This window comes from Monodon monoceros, unplaced genomic scaffold (genome assembly GCF_005190385.1).
Source record: "Monodon monoceros isolate NGI ecotype Baffin Bay Population unplaced genomic scaffold, NGI_Narwhal_1 Super_Scaffold_1, whole genome shotgun sequence".
Classification (NCBI taxonomy): Eukaryota; Metazoa; Chordata; class Mammalia; order Artiodactyla; family Monodontidae; genus Monodon; species Monodon monoceros.
This window is the reverse complement of record NW_021703765.1, coordinates 67,423,006-67,446,572: the sequence shown is the minus strand read 5'-3', so window position 1 is coordinate 67,446,572 and position 23,567 is coordinate 67,423,006. Positions and strand designations below refer to the sequence as shown.

General features: G+C 44.9%; 1 protein-coding gene across 1 annotated transcript in view; it reads left to right on the top strand.

Annotated features, from left to right (window-relative positions):
* SEZ6L (seizure related 6 homolog like) overlaps window positions 1-23,567 on the top strand; it is a 200,142-nt gene that overhangs the window by 164,152 nt on the left and 12,423 nt on the right. Inside the window, exons 11-12 of the mRNA XM_029216623.1 lie at window positions 5,898-6,092; window positions 8,787-8,978. Coding sequence (XP_029072456.1) covers window positions 5,898-6,092; window positions 8,787-8,978 — 387 coding nt within the window. The remainder of the gene's footprint in view (window positions 1-5,897; window positions 6,093-8,786; window positions 8,979-23,567) is intronic.

Genomic DNA, 23,567 nt, shown 5'->3' with positions numbered 1-23,567 from the left:
CCCATCCAACCAAGACAGCCCTTTCTCTCCTACGTCCCATACTTTATTTTTTTAAATTTTTATTGGAGTATAGTTGATTTACAATGTTATATTAGTTTCAGGTGTACAGCAAAGTGAATTAGTTACACATATACATATATCCACTCTTTTTTAGATTCCTTTCCCATATAGGCCATTACAGAGCACTGAGTAAAATTCCCTGTGATATATAGTAGGTCCTTATTAGTTATCAATTTTATATATAGTAGTGTGTATATGTCAATCCCAATCTCCAATTTATCCCTTCCCCACTCCCGCCCTGGTAACCATAAGTTTGTTTCCTACATCTGTAACTCTATTTCTGTTTTGTAGATAAGTTCATTTGTACCCTTTTTTTAGATTCCACATATAAGCAACATCATGTGGTATATGTCTTTCTGTGTCTGACTTACTTCATTCCATATGACAGTCTCTAGGTCCATCCATGTTGCTGCAAATGGCATTATTTCATTCTTCTTTATGGCTGAGTGATATTCCATTGTATATAGGTACCACATCTTCTTTATCCATTCCTCTCTCTTTTTTTTTTTTGCTGTACGCGGCCTCTCACTGTCGTGGCCTCTCCCGTTGTGGAGCACAGGCTCCGGACACACAGGCTCAGCAGCTGGGCTCATGGGCCCAGCTGCTCTGCGGCACGTGGGATCTTCCCGGACCGGGGCACGAACCCGTGTGCCCTGCATTGGCAGGCGGACTCTCAACCACTGCGCCACCAGGGAAGCCCTATCCATTCCTCTCTTGATGGACATTTAGGTTGCTTCCACATCTTGGCTATTGTAAATAGTGCTGCTATTGGTGTTGGGGTGCACGTATCTTTTCGAATTATGGTTTTCTCCAGATATATGCCCAGGAGTGGTATTACTGGATCATATGATAGCTCTATTTTTAGTTTTTTAAGGAACCTCCATACTCTTCTCCCGTACTTTATATTCTTTCTTGCTGCTCAGTGTGTCTTCCAAACCTTTTCTCTTCCCATCATCTTTAAAAAAAATCCTGCTATAAAGTTCAAACTAAGTTCACACGTGAGCATCCAGTACCCCCTTCTTAATTATTTCATCCACCCACACCCTTCCCTCCTCACTCCTCACTCTGAAACTCCCTCTTATTCATTCCTGGCTCCATCCCCCTCCTCTGCTCAAGCTCTAAACCTTGGAGGGTCCCATCCTGGACCCTGTCCTGCCTTCTATCTGTGTGCTGTCATCCAGGCCCATGGTTTTATCTGTATTCCATTGACCCCTAGTTTGTACCTACAGCCTTGACCTCTCCCATGAACTCCAGATCTCTCCAGCTCCCTGCTCACTGCGCTCTTGCATGTCTCACTGGCAGCTCAGGTTTAGCACGGACAGAACAGAGCGACCTCTTTGCCTCCCTTCCCTCACCACCTCTCACTGCTCCTGCTGTCTGCCCAGCCCAGGAGGCGGGACCACAACTCTCCTGGTTTCTCAGGCTGCTTCCCCTGTATCCAGTCCATCCTCTCAACTCTACTGCCACAATATATCTCAGATCCAAGTACTCTTCTCCATCTATCCACGTCCATCACCCTAGTCCAAGCTGCTGTCCTCGCCAGCAGTCACGGGACCAGAACACTGTGAAGTCCCACTGATCCCAGCCCTGGAAGGGACTTGAACTGACAGAGTGTCTGGTCCAGCCCTGTCTCGTCACAGCACAAGAAGCCCTGGACCACCAAGGATGAGGGACTTGATCATCAGGGGCGGACCTGAGGCTCACACCCAGGCTTCCTGGCTCCCAGCTCTTAGGGTTTCTCTACCCCCAATATTTTTGGCAATAGCAGAGAACCTGGGAGACGCAAAGAGGTAGAGAAGACCTAACTTCTTTTGGCATCCAGGATGGTGGGTGCTTGCCTCCTGAGGATTTCAATGGGCAGGATTCAGCCAGCAGTTAGGGGACTTGTTTGCACCCCCCAGGGAAGAGGTTGACATCTTGATTTCCAAGATGGAACCGGGAAAAGGAGGACTGATCCTGCCAAGCCTCTCTGCCACCACCAAAGTCCCTCTGGCTTGAGCACGATTCCGTGTCTTTGGTTCTTCCCCTTGGCTTGAAGATTTGCCCATCTCTAGCTAATACAAAGTGTTCTCTTTGTATCTCCTACTGCCTCCAGAATACAAGCTAGTTCCCTGACCATTGGCCATCTCAAGGAGCCTCATGCATATGAAAATAAGTCCCTTGCTTTTTTTTTTTATTTCCGGCTGGTGGACACTTCCCATCCCCGCTCTGCTCTGCAGGTACCTCTCGGAGAAGCAATCACAAGTATTGATCTTTTTTTTTTATGTTACTCAGGGGCCTTTTTACCCTTGATGGTGATGCTGGGTATTTTCAGGGTGTTACTGCTGCCACTTTCCATGCGTTCTTTACTGGGTGATGCCCTGGGCAGAGGCTGTCCAGGCGACGTGCCCTCCAGAGTCAGCTGCCTTTGGAGGGAAAGTTTCTGGTGACTTGGCTTCAGTCTGTCTCCTTAGACCTTTCCTCCCCGCCTCCCTCCCTACTGGAAGATGAGGTCATAGTTTTGCTCATTTGTCTCCTCTGGTGCCCGAGTCAGTCTTGCAAAACTGCATTCAGCTTGATGGAAGAAATATGACTCTATCCAAGGCTGCCCAAGGTTGACCAGAAAGCCTGGCCATTGTTCAGTTTGGCAATATTTTGAAGAGGAGTGCTCTCGTTCATTGAAGCTGAAACTTAGACTCGTGTGACAATTTGCGGTTGGCAAGCACTCTTACATATATTATTTTATTTCATCTTCAAACGCATTATCTCCATTTTCCAGAGAGTCTGGTTCACAAACTTTCATGCTAGGCCCTGTCCTAGGCATCAGGATACAGGAATGAATAGAATTCTCTCCCTGCCCTTGAGCCAGTTAGTGAAAATGGAAGAGTCCCATTAACAGACAATTTCAGGATCATACGCTGATGAGCACAGGATTTCAGAGAGTGCTTCCCAGGGGTACACAGCCTGGCTAATATGGGTAACACAAAAAGAGAGAACTGCTCAACTTTTTTCTTATTTCTCTTAAAGAAACACAGGTTAATTTCACAGAAAAGGGAAGTGGGCCTTTGTATGTCAATGTTGATGTCAGTCAATTGCCCATGACTACCTAGGTTGAAGACCATGTTGTTTTCAGAGGAGGCCATGCCTGAAGTCAGTGGAAAAGAATGCCGTGATTGATTAGTGATGTCTGTCATGGGCATGGGAGAGGTATTTGCTACCCTGGGTCTAGATTTAACAAGACACAGATGCAACTCCCATCCAGTAGAGGGATCAGATGGAAGGGTTAGGGGTTTCTGTTGTCATCTAGAGAATTCGTTTTTTCTTTTTCGGCTGCGTTGGGTCTTCGTTGCTGCGTACGGGCTTTCTCTACTTGCGGCAAGCGGGGGCTACTCTTTGTTGCAGTGCGCGGGCTTCTCACTGTGGTGGCTTCTCTCGTGCTGGAGCACGGGCTCTAGGCACACGGGCTTCAGTAGTTGTGGCTTGTGGGCTCTAGAGCGCAAGCTCAGTAGCTATGGCACACAGGCTTAATTGCTTTGCGGCACATGGGATCTTCCTGGACCCGGGCTCAAACCCGTGTCCCCTGCATTGGCAGGTGGATTCTTAACCACTGCGCCACCAGGGAAGCCCCTCATCTAGAGAATACTAAAGCTCCTACACTGATCTCAAGGCCTGACCCCAGCTCTGGAAAGTGGCCGAGGCTTATCCGCTCTGGCTGCTGTCAGAACCTTCCATAGGAACACTGGGCTTACATGGTTCTGACTTCCCATGATTCTCCTTTGCACAGACAGAAGCAAAGACCCATTCTTCTCACTGCTTCTTATGTTTTGCTGTTGTCTGTGGTCAAGTGCATGGGAGGGAAGGGAATTAAAAAGCAGAGATAAGTAAGCAGTGTTTTTCAAAGAGATATTGGTCACTTGTATGTTTATTCCTCTAATCCCAGGATAATAAAAAGTTCCACATTGTAGGTCAACTCCAATCAAATGACAGTGGCTCCCTGGAATGTTGTGTTGAGAAGGATTGGGAGGTTTCAGCTTGATTCAAAGAAAGATTGCTATGGTTGATTAGTGATGTCTGCCATGAGCATAAGACTGGGAAGTGGTGGTATGTATTCAGTACATTTAGGTGTTTCTTTTGCCCAGAAGTTGGACCGTGGTGCTGATCTTTACTGTGAGCATGGAACCATGACTTCAGATCTCTATATTCCTGGTGCCTGGCACATAGTAGGCACTCACATCTTAGTCAAACAAATCAATGAATCCATATAACTTGTCTTAGTGTTATTTTTATATCCTGCACATTAATTAGTTTTCATCTTGCCTCTAGGGATAGACAGGGTCATGATTCTTGTCTCCATTCTCTGATTGAGGACAGTGAGGCTCAGAGACGTTTATTGACATGACTGGAGTCACACAGCTTCTAAAATAAAGAAAGAAGATTAGAAGGGAAGTTCTCTGACTCCTGGGCCAGTTTTCTCATTCTAAGCAAAGTTAACAAAGGTTCATAGGAACAGATAATTCCAGAAGCTCTGCCTAGGGTGTTTGGTGAACATGCAGACTCCTGAATCAGGGTCTCTGGGGGTAGAGTCTGGGAACTGAAGAACAGAAGGTTAAGTGACTTAGCCAAAACCACCCAGTTAGTAGACAGTGGGGCCAAGGTTTGAATCAAGGCTCTGCTGCACGGTGGCAGCCGCTGAGAATGACAAATGTGATGAATGCTACGGAGGAGATGGGAGGGCCCATGGAAATGTATAGCCATGCCGGCTCATCTTGAAAAGTCAGACAAGCAAACCTTTCTCAGTCCCAAAGCATTTGGCACAAGGCAGACCACATATCAAGTATTTGCCCCCATTTCTCCTCTTTCATCCAGAGTTTGAACATTTGCAGCTGTGTCCCAAATCCAGGGCTTGGCTGATTTTTCAAAGGCCTAAAAATAGAGGCTCCTGTCCCCCACCAAGCAATTCTAGAAGCCATTTCCCGCTCCCCTTCTTCTTGCAGACACCCAGGAGATCTCCTTCCCCCAAATAAAATCATGATGAAATCCCTGGAAAAGCCATCGCTTGTTTCTCAGAATGACTTTCCTGCAGACAATGGAGGTGCTTTGCTTTCCCCAGAAGCACATTAGAACCGCAAATTAATTATATGGCATAATTAGCCCTCTTCTCAAACTCTGCGCAGTGGGCACTTGGAAGCGAGAGTGATAATAGTGGGCTTTGGATTGCTACCTTAGCGACAAAGGTTTGCAGGAGGAAAACAGAATTATTCCAGAGGAAGATTCTGTGACGATAAGCTGTGTGTAGATTTTCCGGAGTGTGGTTAATGTTCACTGATGGTAGGCAATGTGATTTGAAGAATGCAGCCAATAATTATTTCTATCTTAATAGTTACGTGTTTATCTTAGTCTGCATTACAAAAATGTATGTGCCTAATCTATCAAACCCATAGATTTATGGACATTCTTAGGATAAGGCTGAGTATGGTAGCGACCTATTGCTACATAACAGATGACGCCCCGCAAAATTAGCAATAAACATGTACTATCTCACAGTTTCTGTGAGTCAGGAATTCAGGAGTTAATACTGGGCGGTCCTGATTTGGGGCCTGTCATGAGGTTATAGTCAAGATATCAGCTGGGGCTGCAGTCCTCTGATGGCTTAGCTGGAGGTTCCACATCCAAAATGAAAAGAAATCATTGTAAAATCCCCCTAGGGAAGAGTTCTTGCAGGTTAAGGGATTTCAGAAGTTGTGTTGCTTACTTCTGGGGGCTTTTTCTTCTATTTTCTCTTTCCTCTGACATTCATAAAAGGAACCCCCAACAACAAGGCCACCTCCCCATCTAAGGATGATGTTTTTGTTTTAAAGAGGTGTCAAGGAACGACTCCTGCTCAGATTTGCCCGAGATCCAGAATGGTTGGAAAACCACTTCTCATACGGAGCTCGTGAGGGGAGCCAGAATCACCTACCAGTGTGACCCCGGCTATGACATCGTGGGGAGCGACACCCTCACCTGCCAGTGGGACCTCAGCTGGAGCAGCGATCCCCCATTTTGTGAGAAAAGTAAGAGTAGTCTTGTTGTTTTCCTTTAGGTCATTGGATGGAAAATCCCTCCCATGGGGTATTTTTTGCATGGATGCAGAGGAGCTATTCAGTGTAGGATCTGGCCTCTCTTCTACTCCACCAACACACCGGTGCTGTTCACCAATGTCATTTTGTAGCCCAAGGGCAAGGATCTCAGACTCAGGTGGTTTCAAAAGCCTGGCAGATAATGGAAATAAGTAAAGCAGGCTGAGTGTGAGACATTAGGGAATGGTGTGGACTGTGGTCAGCAGGAATATATGTAGCCTGTGTAAAAACATCATTCAAATTCAAGTCGTTAAAATACCTGCAGAAGCCAAGCAAAACAAATCTAAGTTGGCCCTAGGAGCCCCAGTTCAAAACCCCTATGGTAGGTAGCCAACTTTTTTTTTTTAAGGCACGTTTTATTTTCTCAACATTTCCAAAATGGAAATAGTTTGATCGATGATAATTTTTTAAAAGAAGTAGCTTGAATTTTCTGGCAATGCCTTAGTGAAGGTATCTAGAGAAACAAGAAAACTTCTCCTTGTTTCTAAACCTTCAGTGGTCTTTCTCTTGCATTTACATTGAAGTAGACACTGGTAGGTAGCTAACTTTATCCAGACAGCATCCAGCCCAGTCTCCTGGTTCCTTCTGCCTGCTGCCCTAAGTGCTGGCCTGAGTGCAGGCCAAGTGTGTCTAGTGATAGCTGAGTTTAGCGTCTTGAAGAGGGGTAGCGACCGGAAGTGCCTCTAATGGTTTCTACCCTGATGTCTTAGTATCGGGGTGGGGGGAGCTAAATTTGGCTTCTCCCCTCATCCATTTGCTTCCCACCTCCTACATAAAGCTCTAGTCTGCAACCTTCTTCCTGGGAATCCTTGGATCCTTGGTGATACTTTGGTAGATCTGTTCAGCATGACTTAAATCACCAATTGCCCAAGAAGAAATATTAAGTGCAGCAGAGAAAGAGGCTGTGAGGGAAGGAGGGCGTGGGGGGGCTACATACAATTCCTGTCATAAACATTCCGACATCAAGGAAAATTATAATGGTGGGAAACATGAAAGAACTCGCTGAAGATCCATAAAACCAGCTACACAAACACATCGATTTGTTCTGCAACAGAATGTGGGGTGTGTGTATGTGTGTGGATTGTGATAGAAAATAAAAATGGACAGTGAGATGTGCAATTAAGAGAGATCCATCACGAGTCCACCAATGCGATCTACATCATCATTATTATTTTTTAAACATTTTTAAAGGCTCGGAGGGGACATAACTAGCTCTCTATGGGGGGATCCCCTCCCATGCCTCAATTTTTGCCAAGAAAAGGCCCAAAGTAGAGCAAATAAATGTGTATTGGGCCTGTTGTGTGCCTGCGTGTTTATGTTCCCAGGCTGGGTGCCACGCTCACTCTGCATTCAAGACACAGACCCACCAAAGCGCTTCTCTTCTAGTGAAATGAGAGCAGAAGAACCTCCTAGAACAATGGGGTCCCACCTAGAAGTCCCTGAATGTTATAGCCACCTTTCATTGGTTAAGCTCCACTCTTGACATTAAAAGATGTAAATATATAACTATATCTTAAAATTGTGCCAGTAACAAATACGGTAATCAAGTGGTAGTAAAATAATGAGGTAGAAACTGAAAATCCCTTATGATCTGCTCTCAAAAGTTTATTCTGTTTTATTCCAATTGCATATGTTTGTATGTGTCTGTTACACACGTACGTAAATATGTGTGTGTGTGTGTATTGTGTATGTTGAGATATATATGGCTACACATATAGAAATAGCTGCAGATCCTTTACCATAATAGGCATCAATTTCTAGAAACTGCCTTGCAACAGCTTTTTTCTTCAACTCAGAAATAGACATCTTTTCATATCACACATGTGATCTACTTCATTCCTTTTTATTTTTATTTTTGCAGCACAATGAGAAATAGGTTTTATTTAGTCTTAAGATGTTTCCTTTCTGCATAAATATTAACAATAGTGTATCATGAGTCACAGTGTAAAATTTACATTACAGTTGTCAATTTAAAACCCAGTTTCTCTCTTTTCCATACTTCATTCCTTTTTAATTGGTTTATTATTTTCCTTTTATCTATATTGACTTTTTAACTTAAAAGTAATGGACACTTAGGACTTCCCTGGCCGTCCGGTGGTTAGTACTCCGCGCTTTCACTGCCCTGGGCCCGGGATTCAATCCCTGGTCGGGGAACTAAGATCCCACAAGCGACACGGTGAGACCAAATAAATGAATGAGTGAACGAATGAAAGAATGTAATGGACGCTTATTTTCCTATAGTTAAGTACCACAAAGAAAGCAGTAAGAAAGAGCTCTTTGTTCTCATTAGTGGTTGGTCAGGATTTCATGGAATGGTTGCTGCATGATATTTAACTCCTCTTCTGTTAAAGGATTGCTTTTTAACCATTACAAATATAATATTATGTGCAATGTGCAGCCTTGTATAGGGGTCTTTGGGCCCTGATGCAAACATTTCTTTGGGCAAATTCCTAAAAGTGAAATTAAATTCAAGTCTCTTTTGTCCTGGCCTGTTCTCCAGCCGCATGCAGTGTCTTTCAAACAGGGAAAGAACTAAGTGAGGAAATGTTCTAGATCATTCTGTAGTTCTCAGCAAACCAGTGGTCATCAGGCCCTAACACCCACCTGGTTTGGTTTCATCTCGTGTAGTTATGTACTGCACCGATCCCGGGGAAGTAGACCACTCGACCCGCTTGATTTCGGACCCCGTGCTGCTGGTGGGCACCACCATCCAGTACACCTGCAACACGGGCTTCGTGCTGGAAGGGAGCTCCCTCCTGACCTGCTACAGCCGTGAAACCGGCACGCCCATCTGGACCTCTCGCCTGCCCCACTGTGTTTGTGAGTCCTCGTTATTGGCTTGAGCCTCCGGGATGCATCTGGGGGTTGGCTTCTTCTTATTCGCGGTGGAGGGCTGGGCTGCTAGGAGGCGGTACCCACTTTGGGAGCGTTTATTATCACTGTCCCCCAACAATAGCTACCAGGGATTGAGGGCATGGCTACTCTAACACTTATGGTAAGTTTATCAGGCACTGTGCTGAGTCCTTTACCAGATTTCCCTCTCTTCTTCCTTGGGTAGCTTCGTGAGCATGGCAGTACTGTCTCCATCTTCCGAAGAGGATACTAAGGTTCAAAGAGGTGAAATCATTGCCCCAGGTCACACAGCTAATTAGTTAAGAAGGAGGCCAGAGGCAAACCCAGGCCTGCGTGACTCTAAGTGATTAAAATGGAGCCGTCCGCAGGGCAGTAGATAGAGTGATTCAGACTCTCTTTGACCTCCTCTGTGGGGCCATCAAAGCAAATGTTTGGTTAAAAAAACACTTTGGGGGGTTCTCTACCATAAAAACTCAAAAAAAGTCTTCCAAAGTCACTCTGAGAAAGGAAGAGTAACTGCATATTCTCACCAGGCAGAGGAGGTGGAGAGCAGGGATCTTGGGTGGGGGCGGGGTCTCAGCCTCGATGGTACATGGGAATCATCTAGGATGTTTTAAAACGCCCTGGAGATTCGGATACAATTGGTCTCAGGTGTAGCGTGAGTTTCAAAAGCTGCCCAAGGTTTCTGATGTGCTGACAGGGATCGGACCTATTGCTTAAGAAAAGCTTGAGGCTCTGCAGAAGGAACAAAGCCTCACACAATATCTGGGGTTTAGAGATGTCAGCTGCACTGCTATTTTATGAGTGTGTTTTGAAGAGATCCATTAAGGGCACAGACAGCCCAAGGTCCCAGAGCTGCACCGAGGTCTCGATAGTGCTGGGGAATCAGACTTTAAACAACAACAAAAGAATAGATGTTTATTGCATGTTTATGTTTATTGTAAACTACATCTTATGTGATGAACAGTGTAACTTAAGGACGTGGCTCTCTCCTGAAGTAGCTGTGTTTTGTCACTTCTCACAAGTATCAAAACAGGCTTTGTGGAGTTTTTTCATGGCCACAAACAAGCAGCCCTGCCATTTAGATGGACAAAAGCATCCACTGTTTGGAAGACAATTGGAAAGCAAGAAAATCCTTGTCCTTTTCCATTGGATAAACAGATACAGGCAGACCTCAGAGATACTGTGGGTTCAGTTCCAGACCAACACAATAAAAGAAAATATTGCAATAAAGCAAAATTTTGGGTTTCCCAGTGTATATAAAAGTTACGTTTAGCCTATACTGTAATCTATTAAGTGTGCTATAGCATTACGTCTAAAACAAAAAAGTATGTACCTTAATTTTAAAAGACTTTATTGCAAAAAAAATGCTAACCCTCATCTGACCGCGCAGGGTTACCACAAACCTTCAATTTGTAAAAAAAAAAACCCACAGTAATTGTGAAGCGCAGTAAAGCAACGTGCAATAAAACAAGGTATGCCTGTACTTATTGAGCACTTATTGTATGCCAGGCACCGTTCTGAGCAGTCACATGCATTAATTCACATTCACATAATTAATTAATAACAGAGATGTTCGTTGCTTCTGATAAAGAACAGAGCATGGTCAAATTCAAACTCTGGGGAGACCTTCCTCTCTTTCTATTCATGAGGCAGCCAAGGCCAGGGTCCCCTGTGGTAGTCCATGAATTCAGCTTTCTCAGCCCACAAAAGGGATTTATCACACAGACCCAAATAAATGAAAAATTTAAGTGCACATCATCTACTTCATAGATTTTCCTTAATTGACATCTGATTCCTTTATTAGAGGAAGATTTATGTTTCTGGGTTCCCATTTTCTCTTCTCAAAAAGGGGGAAGGTGTGGTAAGAACAAAACATGAAATGGACCCTTTTAGCAAATCTTTAAGTGTATAATAGAGTATCATTAACTCAAAGGCATGGTGTTGTACAGCAGATCTTTAGAAGTTACTTACCTTGCATAATGGGAACTTTATGCCTGTTGATAAGCAATTTCCCCATTTCCCCTTCCTCCAGCCCCAGGCAGCCACCATTTCACTCTCTGGTTCTATGAATTTGACCTTTTTTTATAAGATTTTTTTATTGAAGCATAGTTGATTTCCAATGTTGAGTTAATTACTGCTCTACAGCAAAGTGATTCAGTTATACATATATATACAGCCTTTTTTTTTATACTCTTTTCCATTATGGTTTTTCATAGGCTATTGAACATGGTTCTCTGTGCCATCCAGTAGGACCTTGCTGCTTATCCACTCCATATATAAAAGTCTACATCTACTGACCCCAGCCTCCCACCCCATCCCTCCCCCAACCCCCTTGACAACCACCAGTCTGTTCTCTATGTCCATGAGTCTGTTTCTGTTTCCCAGATAGGTTCATTTGTGTCATATTTTAGATTCCACATATACATGATATCATATGGTATTTGTCTTTCTCTTTCTGACTTACTTCACTTTGCATGATAATCTCTAGTTGCATCTATGTTGCTCCAAATGGCATTATTTTATTCTGTTTTATGGCTGAGTAGTATTCCACTGTATATATGTACCACATCTTCTTTATCCATTTATCTGTCGATGGACATTTAGGTTGTTTCCATGTCTTGGTTGTTGTGAATAGTGCTGCTATGAACATAAGGGCGCATATATCTTTTTGGATTATAGTTTTGTCCAGATATATGCCCAGGAGTGGCATTGCTGGATCATATGGTAAGAATTTGACTATTTTTTAAAATAAATTTCCATTTTTTAAAAAATATTTATTTATTTAGGCTGCGCTGGGTCTTAGTTGTGGCACACACGATCTTTGTTGCAGCATGCGGGCTCTTAGTTGTTTCATGTGGGTTCTTAGTTGCGGCATACAGACTTCTTAGTTGTGGCACGCGAACTCTTAGTTGTGGCATTCAGACTCTTAGTTGCAGTCTGTGGACTTCTTAATTGCAGCATGTGGATTCTTAGTTGAGGCATGTGGACTCTTAGTTGCGTCATGCATGTGGGATCTAGTTCCCTGACCAGGGATCGAACCCAGGCCCCTGCATTGGGAGTGTGGAGTCTTACCCACTGGACCACCAGGGAAGTCCCTGAATTTGACTATTTAAGATGTATCCTATAAGTAGAACCAGACAGTATTTGTCCTTTTGTGATGGGCTTATTTCACTCAGCATAATGTCCTCAAGGTCCATCCATGTTGTCACATATGGCAGAATTTCCTTCTTTTTCAAAGCTGAATGATATTCCATTGTATGTATATACCACGTTTACTGTATCCATTCATCCATCAGTGATGTTTGTTTCCACATCTTGACTAGTGGAAATAGTGCTGCAATGAACACAGCGGTGCTAAAATCTCTTTAAGATCCTGATTTCACTTATTTTGGGTAAATACCCAGAAGAGGGACTGCTGGATCATAATGCTTGTTCTATCTTTAATTGTTTGAGGAACCTTCACACTGTTTTCCATAGCGGCTGCACCATTTTGCATTCCCACCAAGGGTTCCCTCTTCTTCATGCCCTCACTAACTCCTGCTGCCTTTTGTTTCTTTGATAATAGCCATCCTACCATGTGTGAGGTGATATCTTATTGTAGTTTTGATTAGCATTTCCCTGATGACCATGACGTTGAGCATCTTTCGTGTACATGTTGGCCATTTGTATATCTTCTTTGGAGAAATGTCTATTCAAGTTCTTTGCCTTTTTTTTTTTTTTTTTTTTTTGCTGTACGCGGGACTCTCACTGTTGTGGCCTCTCCTGTTGTGGAGCACAGGCTCCGGACGCGCAGGCTTAGCGGCCATGGCTCACAGGCCCAGCCGCTCCGCGGCATGTGGGATCTTCCCAGACCAGGGCACGAACCCGTGTCCCCTGCATCAGCAGGCGGACTCTCAACCACTGCGCCACCAGGGAAGCCCCCTTTGCCCATTTTTTAATTGGGTTATTTGTTTGTCGGCTATTGAGTTGTAGGAATTCCTTACGTATTTTGGAAATTAACCCCTTAACAGATACATGGTTTGCAAATACGTTCTCTCATTCAGTACACTGAAGATTTTTCTGATTGTTTTCTTTGAAATTGAACCCTTATCTGACACCATACACAAAAATCAACTCAAAATGGTTAAAGACTTAAATGTAAGACCTGAAACGTAAAAATTCTAGAAGAAAACATAGGGGAAAAGCTCCCTGACATTGGTCTTGGCAATGATTTCACGGATATGACACCAAAGGCACAGGCAACAAAAGCAAATATAGACAAGTGGGAATTCATCACAATGAAAAGCTCTGCACAGGGCTTCCCTGGTGGCGCAGTGGTTGAGAGTATGCCTGCCGATGCAGGGGACATGGGTTGGTGCCCCGGTCCGGGAGGATCCCACATGCCGCGGAGCGGCTGGGCCCGTGAGCCATGGCCGCTGAGCCTGCGCGCCTGGGAGCCTGTGCTCCGCAGAGGGAGAGGCCACAACAGTGAGAGGCCCGCGTACTGCAAAAAAAAAAAAAAAGCTCTGCACAGAAAAGGAGAGACTTTATTATTCTGTTTGCACAAGTAACAGGGAATCTTGGACCACACAACCCTGTGTTCCCATCTGCCCTAGTCCTAGAATTTAGTCTGAGTCCTAGAACTTCAGAGCTGAAGGGAATCTGGGAGATAAAATGCAATTGAGGATAACCTTGAGATAAAACACAGCTGCCCTCATTTTACAGATAATAAAAATAGCTGTTATCTATCGACTGCGTAAGACATTTTGCTAAGCATGTTATATGTATTTGTGAACATATATGTATATATGTGTACAGTATGTGTGTATATGCATGCACGTATACATTAAGGAAACTAAAGCTCAGAGGAAAATACAGATAACAGTAGTTATCATGTGTAAAGTACATTGCTAACTAGATTATATATATATATTTTTGTGTGTGTGAATGTATATATGTGCACACACACATATATAAATGTGTGTGTGGAGGGGGGTATGTAAAAGAAATTGATTCTCAAAGGGAAGTATGACTAAGGTCACAAAACTTCTTTGTGGGCAGAGGTAGGATTCAGATTTAGGGCTCTGATCTCCAAGGCCAGCATCCCTTCCACCAGCCTGGCGCCACCATCATTTCACCATGGGTGGCAGGGTGCAAACTCACACAGGGCTGTCCCAGTGAAATTGTAGTCTATGGTCCTAACCCCTTAGCCACCACCACATCCCTTCCCAGTCCCCAGACCTTTGGGCCAAGTTCTGACACTGACTGGTTGGTTCCTGTTTGGGGCTTGTGTCCCCCCAAAAAACAATGTCGAAGTCCTAACCCCCAGTGCCTGTAACCATGAGGTTTGGGGAAATAGGGTCTTTGCAGATATAATCAAGTTAAGATGAGGTCATACCAGATTACGGTGTGCGTTAATCCAGTGACTGGTGTCCTTGCAAGAAGAGGGAAATTCGGACTCACATGGAGACACAGACATAGGGAGAGCATCGTGTGATGACAGAGGCAGTGACGGGAGTGTTGTACCTGCAAGTCAAGGATGCCAAGAATTGCCAGAGACCACCAGAAGCTAGGGAGAGGCAGGGAAGCCTCCTCCTTCCGGAGGTTTCAGAGGGAGCAGGGCCCTGCTGCCTCCTTGAATTCAGGCTTCTAGCCTCCAGAGCTATGAGACAAGGAATGACTCTTGTCCTACGACCCCTGTTTGTGGCACTTTGTTACAGCAGCCCAGGAAGCAAATACAACTCCCATTTCCCCTTTAAAATACTGAAAGGTGGAAATATTTTTTTAAAAGAAAGAAAAGGCACCTCACTAATGAGGCACAGCCTCCAAAGACCCTCTGGGCTGCGGCACCTGCTGGGTTTCCGAGAAGCAGCCCCGGTCCCTCCGGGGCCGCCGCCTTTCCCCAAGATCTGCAGAGCTCTGGTGAGAAGCTGTCCCTGACACCCATGCTAATGAGTTCATGAGTCAAGCTGGGTGTCAGGAGACACGCCATCCTCCTCCCACATGCCAGGAGAACCCAGCATGGGGTTCCAGCATTGATCCAGGCAGGTGAGGCCGACGGGAGATGACACACGAGGCAGGAGGACAGTCAGATTCTAGCAGCAAGGTGCCCAGATTGAGGGGGCTGTTGTATCTGGGTTCCGAGAGTATTTTTTGTTTGTTTGTTTGTTTTTGTTTTTTTTGTGGTACGCGGGCCTCTCACTGTGGTGGCCTCTCCTGTTGCGGAGCACAGGCTCCGGACGCTCAGGCTCAGCGGCCATGGCTCACGGGCCCAGCCGCTCCGCGGCATGTGGGATCTTCCCAGACCGGGGCACGAACCCGTGTGCCCTGCATCGGCAGGCATACTCTGAACCAGTGCGCCAGAAGGGAAGCCCCTGAGAGTATTTTTAACAAGGTTATTGGACATAAAACAGCTTTATTTATTTATTTTTTAAAATTTATTTATTTATTTAGTTTTGGCTGCGTTGGGTCTTTGTTGCTGCATGCAGGCTTTCTCTAGTTGTGGCGAGCAGGGGCTACTCTTCGTTGCGGTGCGTGGGCTTCTCATTGCAGTGGCTTCTCTTGTTGCGGAGCACGGGCTGTAGCCAAGTGGGCTTCAGTAGTTGTGACACGCGGTCTCAGTAGTTGTGGCTAGTGAGCTCTAGAGCGCAGGCTCAGTAGTTGTGGCACATGGCTTAGTTGCTCCGCGGCACGTGGGATCTTCCCGGACCAGGGCTCGAACCCGTGTCCCCTGCATTGGCAGGCAGATTCTTAACCACGGTGCCACCAGGGAAGTCCAATAAAACAGCTTTAAAATGTTTCTTCTGCTGAACCAAGGAAACAGCACTGATTTGATGAGCACCTTGGCTGTGCCCAGCCCTTTCCCAACATTTACACGTTTAACCCTCACAAAACTGCATGAATGGTTTGCATTTCCACTTAAAAGCAGGCAGAGAAGGCCCAGAGAGGGTTAGAAGCTTTCCTGAGGTCACTCAGCAGGGAAGGGAAAAACCCAGGATTCCAGCTAAAGCCTGCCTAACCCCCAAAGTGTCTTCTTCCTACCTCGTACTCTGCAGCCCTGGTTCCCAGGTGAAGCTCTGGGGCTCTACTGTTGACCAAGACTTTCCACCAACAAGCAAATCGTATAAGCTCTGGACATCTGCAGCCTCTGTTCACAGTCACTTGCCAACGCCATCGTTCAGTCCAGCTGGGACTCAAAGCCATGTCTTTGCACTCCTGGTCCGTTTACCCCAGGCCACTTCAAGAACAGACAGGTCAGGCGTAGGTAGAGGGAAGAGTCTGAAATTTGCTGTCAGACCCACCTCCAGTTCTGCTGTGTGACCTTGGACCAGTAGCTTGCCCTCTCTGGACCTAGGGCCCCCATCTATGAAAACGGATTACTACTTCCTACCACGCAGGTTTGTTGGATGTAATTCGGTCATTTAACAAGTCCTCTTATGTGCAGGTGCATGCTAGGACAGAGGTTCCCAAACTTTCTCAACTCACAGTATCTTTGGAGTGTCAGGATTGTTTTGTAGATTTCCTAGGCCAGAATACCTAACAATTCTATTTATTAAGCAGTTAGGTCCAAACCACTTAATAAGCAGCTGTATCCTGACAACTTAGGAGCTGCTTGAAAAAGTAATGCACATAAATTGAGAGAAAAGATTGTAAAATTTTTATTTCGTTCTTAAGTAACGCTTGTTTACAATTACAATTTACAGTAATAATCCAACTACTGCTGCGGGAGTGTGTGTGCCTCCTGGGCTCTGCCAGACTTCTCAAACTCTTAGCATCAGACTGGACTCTGCCACCTGCATCTCCTGTTCCACACTGATTTTGTCACAGTTCTTGCTTTTTAGCACAGCAACCACAGAAAACCTAGCTTTGCAAAGATGGGGCATCATCAAAAAGAATGCAGCTCCATTGTGAAGCAGTTTTACTCCAATAAAGATGGTAAAAAAAAGTAAATAAACTACAATCTATATGCGCCAAAAAATTAAAAGAATGTAGCTCAATCTGATGTTAAAACTGAACTTTCTCAAGCTAGGAGTTCACATGAGGCTGGAAGATGTCACTGTGTCTCCTCAACATTTTTTAAAAATCTCACAGCACCCCTGTGAGTTCATGGTGGCACCCGGGGGCATCATGGTGTATAGTTTGGGAACAATGGTGTTAGGTCCTGAAAATATGGCAAAAATGCAGCAATATGTAAACAGACACAGTCTGCATTGACAGGGATCATGGGGTATATTGAAGATGGGGGAGGAGAAACAAGTCTATGAAAGAAATAACAATGGATCCACAGTATCACCTCCTCCAGAAGGGCCTCCCTGACTGCCTAGGCTAGGATGTTTCTCTCATCTGCACTCCCATGGCTCCTATAGCTACACAGCACTTGCTGCAGCTTGTCGAAATGATCTGTTTATATGTTCAGAGACTCAAACACATACCTTGCTTGCTAGGAATGTATCCAATTGGTTCTTGTATCCCTTGGGCCCAGCAGGCTCAAAAAATGACAGTATTTGTTACTATTACTGTCATCGTCCTTGTTAGCAGTACTAATGCAGTCTTTATTGAGTTTCGTGGCTTTGTTGCAGCTTCCCTTCTTTGGTGGCGGCATGGTAGATGGCTGCTGGGGGTCCCATCCAGAAGACATAAACCACAGCATGAAAAGTAATGAGGCTCTGTCAAAGACAGCGAGGGTTTTATGGGTGGCTCTCCAGAGAGGCATGTACGGATTCCTCAGGAGGCCCTGGCCCTTCACAGCCCTGCCCCCAGAACACCACAAATACGAGATGTGGAGATTTCCTGACCTGGATAGAACCCACATGGCCAGATGGTGGCCACAGTAAAAGTTTCCATTGATGAGTCATCCCCAGCGGTCTCACCTCGGCCAGCATGCCAGGCTCTAGCTGGGTGCCCTTCTTCATTTAAAAATTCCTGTCTCTGAGGAAGCAATAGCTCAGAGCAATTCACGATAGCCCAGGGAATTTGGGCAGGAGAAGGGCCCTTCATTATAGCAGAACCGTTAAGTGCACAGGACTTCAAATCCAGCAGGTCAGGTTTGCATCTCAGCCCTGCCACTTGCCAGCTGCGTGACTTTGAATAAGCCAAAGCCGGTGTCCTCATCAGAAAGAATGATCATGCCAACCATCAATATAGACGCTCACAACAGTGTGTCTGGTATATAATAAGTGCTCAGTTAACATTGGTTGCTAATTACCACTCAGTTTCACTGCTCCACTACTGTAGAGTATATTACAAATGATTCATAGCAATAACCAAGAAACCTGATTTTGAGCGTTTCGCACAAATGTGCTCTAAAAATGTACATTTTTTCCTATACTTAAAGAGAGGGGGGAAATGGGAGGAAGATAAAAATGAGGGTAGGTTTGTGATTATGTCTATAAGACCATCAGTCCAAGTCACTTGAATTCCTGGGAGAGAACAGGTTGAAATCACACGGATTGCCATCAGAATTGTTTAAACCTTAGACACGTGATTCTCAACCAGGGGTGAATCTGCTCCCCAGGGGACAATTGTCAAAAGCAATTTCTAGAGACATCTTTGGTTGTCACAACAGGGGAAGAGGAGTGCTACTGGCATCTAGTGGGCAGAGGCCAGGGATGCTGCCCAACATCCTACAGGGCACAGGACAGCCCCACCACAAAGAATTACCCAGCCCAAAACGTCAACAGCATCTAAGTTGAGAAAACAATCTTATTTCAAAGTGTGGGTACCTCCTCGGTGTAGGAATGTCATTGACCAGCCACCAGCCACATCTCAGCTTAAGAGTGGGGTCTTGGTCCAGTCCGTATACGTAGCAGGCAGGAAAAAGTGAAGTCCAGAGACATGAATTGATTCACCCAAGGTAACACAGTGGATCCCGGCCTCCAGTTTCAAATTCAAGTCACTTCTTCATCACTTTCCTGCCATCTTCTGAGAGCTGAAGATAAATACAGATGCCTTCAAAGACAGCTGGTTTCTGCCAGAGGTGGAATTCCATGTGGAATTCTTTTCAGACTCTTACTGATGGTTGGGTCAAAATTGAATTGGATTGACTTTGGAGGCAAAGACTCAAATCAGAACTCAGCCACTTCCTTCTTGTGGGACCTTTCACAAGAGACCTTCCCCTGAGCCTCAGTTTCATTATCTGTAAAATGGCTGTATGGTGCGGTGATTAACAGTGGACTCGGACCACTTGGATTTGAATCCTATCTCTCCCACTAACGAGCTTGACAGGTTACCCAGCGAGATACCCAGCAGTTCTGTGCTTCATTTGCACCGATATAAAATGGGGAGAGTCATAACAATGTCTGTGCCTTGGGGTTGTTGTAATAATTAACTGAGTTTATAGATACAGAAACTCCAAATAGTGCCTGGCTCATAGGATGCTCTCAGTAAACTTTGGCTATTCTGGTCGGTACTGTTACCATCTTTAAAGATTTAGGGGAGGATTAGAAATAATATTTGCAAATCATCTGGTACAGAATGGGTATTTGAATATTTTGGAACTCAGTGGATTAAATTATTAATTTCTTAACCATGTCAAGACACCAGAGCTGCAGTTCTGAGCCCTAAACCCTTCAGCCCTAAAGTTCTGGCTGGACTTTAAGAGTCTATTTCTGTTTTGTAAATTAGTTCATTTGTACCATTTTTTTAGATTCCACATATAAGTGATATCATATGGTATTTTTCTTTCTCTGTCTGACTGACTTCACTTTGTATGGTCATTTCTAGGTCCATCCATGTTGCTGCAAATAGCATTATCTCATTCTTTTTTATGGCTGAGTAATATTCCATGGTGTGTGTGTGTGTGTGTGTGTGTGTGTGTGTGTGTATGTATTCCACATGTTTATCCATTCATCTGTTGGTAGACATTTAGGTTGCTTCCATGTCTTGGCTATTGTAAATGGTTCTGCATGTATCTTTTTGAATTAGAATTTTCTCCGGGTATGTATGCTCAGGGAGTGGGATTGCTGGATCATATGGTGACTCTATTCTTAGTTTTTTAAGGAACCTCTGTACTGTTTTCCATAGTGGCTGTACTAATTTACATTCCCACCAACAGTGTAGGAGGGTTCCCTTTTCTCCACACTCTCCAGCATTTGTTATTTGTAGACTTATTTTTTTATTATTATTATTTTTTGCGGTACTCGGGCCTCTCACTGCCGTGGCCTCCCCCGCTGCGGAGCACAGGCTCTGGACGCGCAGGCTCAGCGGCCATGGCTCACGGGCCCAGCCGCTCCGCAGCATGTGGGATCTTCCCGGACTGGCGCACGAACCCGTGTCCCCTGCATTGGCAGGTGGACTCTCAACCACTGTGCCACCAGGGAAGCCCATTTGTAGACTTTTTGATGATGGCCATTCTGACCGCTGTGAGGTGGTACCCCATTATAGTTTTGATTTGTGTTTCTCTAATAATTAGCGACGTGGAGCATCTTTTCATGTGCCTCTTGGCAATCAGTATGTCTTCTTTGCTGGCTGGACTTTAGAATCACCTGGGGAGCTTTAATAAGAATATTTGGGGGGACTGATTAAAATTCCTTAGGGGGCAGAGCCGGCTCACTGAATAACCTAGGGTGATTCTACTATGAAGCCAGGTGAGAACAGCTGAGGACACCTCCCCTTCATCTTCCTGGACCTGCTGTCAGTCTCTTCCTTTACCTCCAGATCTAAGAATTTGTCCTGTGTCACTTTCTATCTCCGCAGGGCCAGGACAGTGCCTGGTACAGGAAATATTGTGGAATACATGAACATTAAGTTACATGAAGGCAGGGGCCATGTCTGTCTTGCTCATTGCTGTATGTCCAGGGCCTGGCACATAGAAGGTGCTCAAGAAATATTTGTTATACTCATTAATCTGTTCATTTATGAAAGAAAATTCCAGGGAAAGTTTGTAGGGAAATCCTTCTGCATTGCCACTGCCGCCTGCTGGCCACTCTGCTACACTGCAGGTAATACACTTTTTTTTTTTTTTTTTTTTTTGTCTTAAGGATTTATCCTCTCTTAAGGATCACTTACTAGGAAGCTGGACTCCCAGGAGGATGGAAAGCCAGGGAATCAGATCAGCACTTACCTGGGATCTGAGTCTTCACTCTCTCCCAGTAGAGCACTGGATTTCCAGGTTTCCTCTGAAAACCTTCCCTGACCTTCCCACCTCTGACTGACTCAGTGAGGTTTCTGCTCTGTGTTTCTCCCATCACAGCTGCTACCAAGCACTGGGTTGCAATTACCTGATAACTGTTCCTCTCGCCCACTAGACTGAGTCCTGGGAAAATCGGAACAATGCTTCTTTAGTTCCCTACTCTATACCAGCTCCTAGCACAAGCCTGGAACATAGGGACAGAGCAAATGTCTGCTGGACTGAAATTTTTTTTTTAAAACCCAAAGAGTGAATTCTAGACTCTGGAAGTTCATAAACTGTAAAGTGTAGTGCTTGGGGCTGCATTTCCCAAGGAGTATTATATACTCCATTGGCGATACCCATGTGGCTTTAGACAGTGCCCAGATTAACTTTCAATGTTAAGAAAATCTTTAAAAATAAAACTGACATTTGAAACCTGTGATTATAAGAATGTTATTATTTGGGGTGAGGCTAAATTATGTAGCACTGTTTAAATGGAAAAATAAGTTAATAGAAATTTTAAAAAAGATTAAGTAAACAGTAGTAAAGTTGGGTTGAAAGTATGACCAAAATTGTAAAACCCAGAAAAATAACCAGCGTTTACTGGGTGCTACTATATGTTGCTCACCCTCACGTGCGTGAGCTCACTTCATCATCATAGCAGCCCTACGAGCTATCCCATTTCACAGATGAGGAAGTTGAGGCTCACAGAGGAGAAATATCTTACCCACAGGTGCATAACTAGGATCTGGATCCCGGGCCATTAGGCACTTGAGCCCAAGAACTTCTATTCTGTAATCTTCTTTCAGTTGAATTGATGTAAGTTCTTTTAAGAAACATTTATTGGGCACCTACTGTGTGCCACACTGCTGAACATACAGCAGTGAGTAAAAGCCAACTCCAGCGCCACAGAGCCCAACCAGGTTGAAGAGCAAACTTTCAGAGGAATCATTAGGACTTGGGTGCAGGGTTTGGGTCGTGATGTTATTGCCTGTGTATATTATAAAAGTAAGGCGTGCCCAACCTGTTTTTAAAACGATACATCAATATGCTATATAGGACTATAAAATGTAAAAGGAAAATTTTCCCTTCCTACAGCTCATACCCCAGGCACACTCCGCAAGGTTAATGATACCTTACCAGTCCTTCTAGGTGTCTTCCATGGACGCATAATACAATGCTGTCTTTAAGGGTTCCCGTGATTGATTGAAGGGAGGCATTGTGGTTTGACCGGGGGCCCAGACATGGTAATGTTGGCTGTTCTCAAGTGCCCGTGGGTGAACTTCAACCATAGAGATGACCTTGGTTTAGTGGAGGGATTAGCTTTGGTCAGGCATTGGCTGAACCACCTGGTGCCTCATTTCTGGGAGTCTGAACTGAAGGGAATGCTAGTCAATATCCCTGCCTCTCTCTCTCAGCTGCTCTAACAGCCCCGCCCCCACTGACTTAGGGGGTCTCCTCCAGATGCCCCTTACTCTTTTGAGCTTCTCTCTCTGACAGCAACTGCCATCTCTTTTTGTTTAACTGTCCATTTACATTTGTTTGCCCGCTTAAAGCACTGAGACCACAGTCTCTGGAGGGCAGGAGCGGTGTCTGATTCGCCTTCTGGCCCCACTGCTGGGTGCGTTGTCTGGCATGCAGTAAACACTTGCTAAATGTTTTCTCAATAAAAGCTCGAGCGCCTGCCAAGGTGCATCCGCACTGTCGTGCAAGATGCGCCCCTAGCCGCCCAGCGACCCAGCAAGTCCCTTTCTACAGGCTGGCTTCCTGGATTGCAGGTATGGGAGGAAAACAGTTCTTCACCCCTGATGAAGGCTGCTATTGAATTACAAAGAAAAAAATCTTTCAACCTCAAGAGGTTGGAACCCTAGGAACCTTAGGAACCTTCTAGGCCAGGTCCCTATCGACCCACCCATTCAAAGAGATCAAAGCCCCAATTCCTCATTAGTGGTGATTACTGTCACTAAAACATAGTCATTCATTCATTTGTTCCTTGGAAAGGTAATACATTAAAATGCCTTCCTAAACGTCAGGCGGGTACCATGTGTAGAACAATAGGGAGTGGTAAAGATTGTGGCTAACTGGGGAACATATTTCTTATCTAAGGGGGACAGCTTCTACTCAACACCATGTGAGTTGAGTGCTTGGGCTCCAGGTCACAATCATTGCCAGGTAGTTATGTGAACCCAGTATTATCTTATCTTCCAATGTTTCAAAAGAAGCCAGAAATTCAGATTATTACATGAAATACCCTGATTTGCACAAGCTAAGTAGAGCCCATATGTAGGTCAAATTCACAGAGAAAGAGGGTCTAGTTGGGACTTCTGTTATACTATGTGCCATCCACAATTTCCATGGGGCGAGGGGTTATATCTGTTTTATTCACCTCTGTGTCCTCAGTGCTACTTATGTGTTGGCACATGATAGGTGTTCAATAAACATTCATTGACCCAATGAAAGAATGA